Source organism: Morone saxatilis, unplaced genomic scaffold (genome assembly GCF_004916995.1).
Source record: "Morone saxatilis isolate NCDOM2014 unplaced genomic scaffold, NCSU_SB_2.0 Contig1, whole genome shotgun sequence".
Classification (NCBI taxonomy): Eukaryota; Metazoa; Chordata; class Actinopteri; family Moronidae; genus Morone; species Morone saxatilis.
In genome coordinates this window covers 1,671,544-1,678,227 of record NW_023339651.1, presented here as the reverse complement: position 1 = coordinate 1,678,227, position 6,684 = coordinate 1,671,544, and the positions used below count along the sequence as shown (strand labels likewise).

The 6,684-nt window shown below is 43.0% G+C and overlaps 1 protein-coding gene across 1 annotated transcript in view; it reads left to right on the top strand.

Annotated features, from left to right (window-relative positions):
* Positions 1 to 3,060: 3,060 nt before the first annotated feature.
* Positions 3,061 to 6,684, top strand: part of nploc4 (NPL4 homolog, ubiquitin recognition factor) — a gene marked incomplete at both ends in the record, with an annotated part of 4,250 nt that continues 626 nt past the window's right edge. Inside the window, 7 exon segments of the mRNA XM_035664356.1 lie at positions 3,061 to 3,170; positions 4,016 to 4,252; positions 4,324 to 4,372; positions 4,476 to 4,570; positions 4,667 to 4,790; positions 5,559 to 5,738; positions 5,914 to 6,000. Coding sequence (XP_035520249.1) covers positions 3,061 to 3,170; positions 4,016 to 4,252; positions 4,324 to 4,372; positions 4,476 to 4,570; positions 4,667 to 4,790; positions 5,559 to 5,738; positions 5,914 to 6,000 — 882 coding nt within the window.

Below are 6,684 nucleotides of genomic sequence, written 5' to 3'. Positions count from 1 at the left end.
AGTCTTCAGGTCGGTCTGTAGCTTCCTCGAATCCACGTGAAAAAGGTGTGTCTGTGTGTTAAAGTGTGTACACTCGTCGATCACAGCAGAATTATCACAGAGCCTCTTGGCACGAGAGAGAGCGCCTGTTGGAGGAGCGAGCGGATAGCTTTTATTTTTTATGTTTCTATCATCACACAGCAGCCCTGATGCTTTCATCACTTCAGCTGTGATTCACAACCATTAAGTGACCTTTTAACAACAGATGAACTGTCTTTGACCAGCGACAGCTTCACTGGTATTGAAGAGCGTACCACCAGCCGCAGCACAGTCGGCTTCTGTGTTTCTCCTGTTGGGACTCGCAGAGAAAGTCGGACCGTTTCTTGAGCGACGGAAATATATTTTGTAAAGTGACACAAAGAACGTTGTGTAATAAAACGATCCGCTGTCGACGCAGACAGACCTGCAGGCTCACACCGTCTCCCCCGTCATGCCTCACACCCTCCCGTCTTCCCCCGTCCTGCCTCACACCGTCTCTCCCCGCTCTGCTAACCGTCTCCCGCCTGCTCACATCCCCGTCTCCCCAGTCTGCCTCACACCGTCTCCCCCGTCTCCCTCCCGTCCCATCCCCAGCCTGCCTCACACCGTTCCCCGTCGTGCCTCACACCTCCTCTTATTATTCCCCCTCTCACAGGATCGAGCAGACGGCGAGGGATGAAAATCCTCCGATTGGATCCGAGGGATTACACGTCCTGCCTTCACATCCATGTTTAATGAGGAGCTGCTGCAACTGGAGGCTTAGGCTTAATGTGAGTAGATGTCAGACGGCGACACTAATATAAACTGTTATTAAACCAGTTTGTTTTATGGGTTCCATTATCTCCTTCTGTGGTGAATACTGTACTTCTTTAGAAAAGCACAGCTGTCTCTCTTCTTGGTAGAGGATCTTCTTCATCGTCGGGGACTGAACCCTGATGACTGAAGAAACGAGCAGACAGAGTGGAAGAGGAGAGAGGAGGAGAGAGAGGGAGGAGAGCAGGAGGGTGAGGAGAGAGCGAGAGAGGAGAGGAGAGAGAGAGGAGAGAGAGGGAGGAGAGGGGAGAGGAGAGAGAGAGAGAGGAGAGAGAGGTAGGAGAGGAGGAGGAGAGGAGGAGAGAAGGAGGAGAGGAGGAGAGGGAGGAGGAGGAGGAGGAGAAGAAGGACAGGAAGAGGAGAAGAGAGGATAGCAGGAGAGGAGGAGAGAGGAGGAGGAGGAGGAGGAGGGGGAAGGAGGAGGAGGAGAGAGGAGGTAGGAGGAGGGGAGAGGAGCATCAGAGGGCGCAGGAGGAGGAGAGAGAGAGGTAACAGGCAGGAGGCAGGAGGAGCAGGAGGAAGGAGGGAGAGAAGAGAGGGAGCAGAGAGAGGAGGAGCAGGAGGAGGCAGGAGGAGGAGAGAAGAGGTAGGAGCAGGAGAGGAGGAGAGAGGGATGGAGAGAGAGAAGAGCAGAGAGCAGGAGAGGAGGGGAGAGAGCAGGGGAGAAGAGAGAGGGAGCAGAGGAGAGGAGAAGAGGACCAGAGGAGGAAGAGAGAGGAGGAGGAGGAGGACAGGAGGAGGAGGATGTGTTCATAGATGATCTGTCTCTGTTTCTACTGTCGAGGATTTATGAATAGTTTTAGTGTTATAAGTGAACGACTGCAGCTTTTACAACTGTTGAAAAACAACACAACAACAACAACAAACAACAACAACAGGGGTTAACCACAGCTTCCAATATGATCTATCTCGTTCTCTCTCTCTCTCTCTCTCTTCTCTCCTCATCTCTCTCCGTATATCATCAACACCAGATGACAGTTGCAGAATAAACGTGCTGTTTCGTTAAATAAAGAGCTCCTGACCTGAAACATTACCATAAAGTGAAACATTACCACTAAAGTAACTGAAACATTAACACTAAAAGTAAATGAACAATTAACACTAAAGTAAACTGAAAATTAACTGAAACATTAATACTAAAGTAAACTTGAAACATATAACTGAAATTAAACTAAAGTAACTGAGAACATTAACACTAACTGAAACATTAACACTACTGAAACAGTTTAACGACTAAAGTGAAAAATTAACACTAAGTGAAACATACACTAATGAAACATTAACACTACTGAAACATTAACACTACTGAAATTAACACTAAAGTGAAACATTAACACTAACGAAAAATTAACACTAACTGAAACATTAACACTAACTGAAACATTAAACTAACTGAACATTAACTTAACTGAACATTACACTAATGAAACCATTAACACTAACTGAAAATTAACACTAACTGAAATCATTAACACTAACTGAACATTAACACTAACTGAAACATTAACACTAACTGAAACATTAACACTAAAGTGACATTAACACTAAAGTGAAACATTAACACATAACTGGAAACATTAATCACTAATCGAAAAAATAACATTAAACTGAAAACATTAACACTAATGAAAATTAACACTAACTGAAACATTAACTACGAAACATTAACACTAAAGTGAACATTACCCTACTGAAACATTAACACTAACTGAAACATTAACATAACTGAACATTAACAGCTAAAGTACAACTGAAACTTAACTGAAACATTAACATAATGAACATTAACTGAACATTAACACTAAAAGGAAACATTAACCTAAAGTGAACATTAACACTAAAGTGAACATTTAACACTAATGAAACATTAACACTAACTGAACATTAAAACTAAAGTAAATGAAACATTAACATAAGTAAACTGAACATTAACACTAAGTAAACTGAAAATTAACACTAAGTGAACATTACACTAAAGTGAAACATTAACTACTAACTTGAACATTACACTAACTGAAACATTAACATTAACTGAACATTAACACTAAAGTAAACTGAAACATTAACTGAAACATTAAACTAAAATGAAACTTAACTGAAAATTACACTAAGTGAAATTACCTAAAGTGAAACATTAAACTAAAGTTGTGTGTTTTGATAGCTGTGTTGTAATTTGACGTGAGGGTTGTCGTCCTTTCTAATCAGCGCACTGCATCGTTTCTCTCTCAGGTAGCCAAAGAGTTTGGGTTCAATTCCAATGGGTTTTCTGTTTACCTGAACCGCAACAAGACCGGAGAGATCCTCTCCCAGAACAAAACTCTGAGCCTGCTTAAGATCAAGTAAGTACGGTTATGATGCATGTGGGGAAGAAAACAGGATCTATAATATTCAGGAAAAAGGTCATCCAGACATTTTGACTCAGACTTTGTGCCGCCACACTTTGTCAACAAGATTACTGAACAATATTTCCAACTTTAATTAAATTAATTAATGAAATAGATGTAAAACAGAACAATAGAGTGAGCACATATTGATATGTTAGTAACACTGATCCTTTGGCTGCAGATAACCCACAACCTGACATGAGCAGATAATATAGTATAAAGTGAGTATAGTAATATCATTATTTAATATTAGTGTATTTATATTCATATAACTACTATTATAATATTAATTCCAGTTGGACAATTCAGCAGACATACACAATGTTCATTAAATCCTCGAGCAAGAGAAATGTTCTGCAGTGTTGGTTAGTCTCTAGATTATTAATGCTAAGGACTAACTCAATACTCTGAGTTCAGTGTTTTCAAAAGTTCCCTGTGTCCTTGTTCTGTTGTCCTGTGATTGGTCGGTTCACACAAGGTGACATTGACGATATCTCAAACTGTGGCTGGTGCTGTGCTGACTTCCAGCCCTGAGGAAGTAAAAACACACCTGTGTTGGCTTCTTAAAAGTCTTCTCAAATGATTGACAAAACCTTCCTTACACATTTCGCTTGTAGCTCAGGTGGAGTTGCTGGTTCGAGCATAGAAGCAAACACTGATTGATCGGGAGGTTTTTACAGAATATTTAGGATACAGTTGAATTTCAGGTCAAACAGATTGTTCCAGCTGTGAGATTTTACACCCTGAAAGTGTCGGAGTTCTTTAAACGCGTCATCTCTTTTGTCTCGTCTCCTTCGTAGGCATGGCGACATGCTGTATCTGTTCCCGTCGGGAGCTCCTTCCTCCTCTGGGGAGGTGATGGACACGGCCACCCCGCACTCCTCTTCATCGCTACCATCCATCTCAACCTCCTCGTCCTCTTCTTCGTCCTCCATGATCCCCCGGTCCTTCTCGGCACCCCAGGTCCAGGAGGACGAGATTGATCAGTATCTGGCCAAACAAGACGGCAAGATCTACAGGAACAAAGATCCACAGCTGTAAGAGACGACGAGCAGACACTCAGATTAAATACAAATACAAATCATACCTGATGATTCTTTTCTTGCAGATGTCGCCATGGTGCCCTCGGAAAATGTGTGCACTGTGTACCGTTAGAGGTGAGACAGTTAAACAGGCTGTAATTCTGACACCACAACTGTACGACCACTGAAACTCCGGCTGCTGCTTCTTCTCTGGTTTCTAATTTGTGTCTTTTTTCAGCCTTTTGACGAAGACTACCTGAATCACCTCGACCCCCCAGTGAAGCACATGTCATTCCACGCATACATTCGCAAACTGACCGGTGGAGCTGATAAGTGAGAAGTTGTTTTTTGATTTCTTCAGTGGAAATGTACAAATTCTCGTCCGATTCTGACGCTGTTTCGATCTGACGCTGTTTCGATCTCCCGCAGAGGGAAGTTTGCAGCTTTGGAGAACATCAGCTGTAAGATCAAGTCGGGCTGCGAGGGCCACCCTCCCTGGCCGGAGGGGATCTGCACCAAGTGCCAGCCCAGCGCCATCACATTAAACAGACAGGTGTGTGTGTGTGACCTGTTTATCTGTGACAGCCTTCAGCAGGTTCAGCAGCACAGTTGATCACCAAGAATACAATCAATCGATGGCAAAGAGTGTTCAGAGGCAGGCTTAGTCTCAATACTGTTCTAATATTTACTCTTTATAATGATCCTGTAACCGTTCACCTGTTACTGCAACGGTACATTTAGTTCATGCTGTCTTTGATACCCTCAGGTATTTGTTATGTCTGTTATTGGAATGAGTAGAAAATACATATTTCTGTGCTAGTAATGTTTGGAAAAATCAAATTTTCATCAAAATATGCTTTAAAAAAACAGAGAAAGAAAGATTTTCATACTTGGCTTAAATCCTTTTCTTCAGTCACTGGGGAAAGTACAAACCTCCTTTAACAATGGATGTGATATAGAAGAGAACAGTACCGGTGTGAATGTGTGTTGTACAAGTGATCAACCACGCAGAAGTAATTTCTCTCCCTCTCAAATGATGAAATTGTAGATGGCTCTGTTTATAGAGTGCTTTTATCCAAAGTGCATTTATAGATTTGCCTCTCACACCCCACACACACACACACAGATGGCAGGGGTAACCTTGCCAGGTGCTGGCCTGATCATCGGGAGCAATTTGCGGTTCAGTTTCTTGTCCAAGGACATTTGACATGCAGACAGGAGTAGCTGGGGATCGAACCCACCAACCCAGGATTAAAGAAACAAACCACGAGACCATTGAAGGCACACAGACTGAATTTACCTTCCTCTGTTCTTCTCCCAGAAATACAGACACGTGGACAACATCATGTTTGAGAACCACACCATCGCCGACCGCTTCCTGGACTTCTGGAGGAAGACGGGCAGTCAGAGGATGGGATACTTGTACGGCAAGTTCACCGAGCACAAAGACATCCCTCTGGGCATCAGAGCTGAGGTGGCTGCCATCTACGAGCCGCCGCAGGTGAGGGATTCACTGTACACCTCAAATCCTCCAGTCAGTGCATGTCTTTGTTCAGTTCCTCGGTACAGTATGGTTAGTGTACTGTCCTTCATCCTCCCGTCATCAGTTAAACTCCTTATCCAGATCGTAGTGATTATTTGGTATGATTTAATGGGAACATTTGTTTTTGTTTCAGAATGCCACTCAGAACAGCCTGGAACTGGTGGACGATCCTAAAGCTGCAGCTGTGGACGAAATCGCTGCCAAACTGGGGCTCTGCAAGGTTGTCCTTCCCTTCTTGCTCTCTCTGTTGACACTGTGGCGTTCACACTGAATACTCAGTTTGAACCCGAGCAGTGGGGCAAGCTTTGATATTTGAATTCAGTGTCGCAGGCAGATTTATTCTTCTCCTTCAAGGTTCCTGCTGTCTCACCACTGAAGCCTTTAGCACAGGAATTGATTTATGTTTCATCAAAGAAATTAACCAGTTCAGCCTGAGTGTGTTTTTAGAAAGGCTGCACATATGACTGTGGGGTTAATGGTAAGGACACATCTAAACTGGGTTCTACCGGTGTACAGTCCACCACTTCCTGCCAGTATCATGTGTCTGGCTCGTTGAGACAGTCACTCAGGGTTCGCATGCATCCTGCAAACCTGGAAATTTAGAGTCTAGTTTTCCAGTCATGTAATTGATAAAAATGACCAAATATCCTGGAAATAATCTATGTTGTCTTGAAAAATCTTTATTGTATTTGAGCCGCTCACTCAGGACGCCAACATAAACCTGGGTGCACATTTAGTTTGAAACTTAACACTTGGTAGCTGCGCTGTATGACAGACATGAAGCAGATCGGAAAAACGTTTTAAGTGCTCAGTGGGACTGATGTGCAGCAATCTTTGTCCTTTGTCATGTCCTGAAATATTAAGGAAAACTCCTGGAAAATGATTTTCTAAAAAGAGTGGGAAC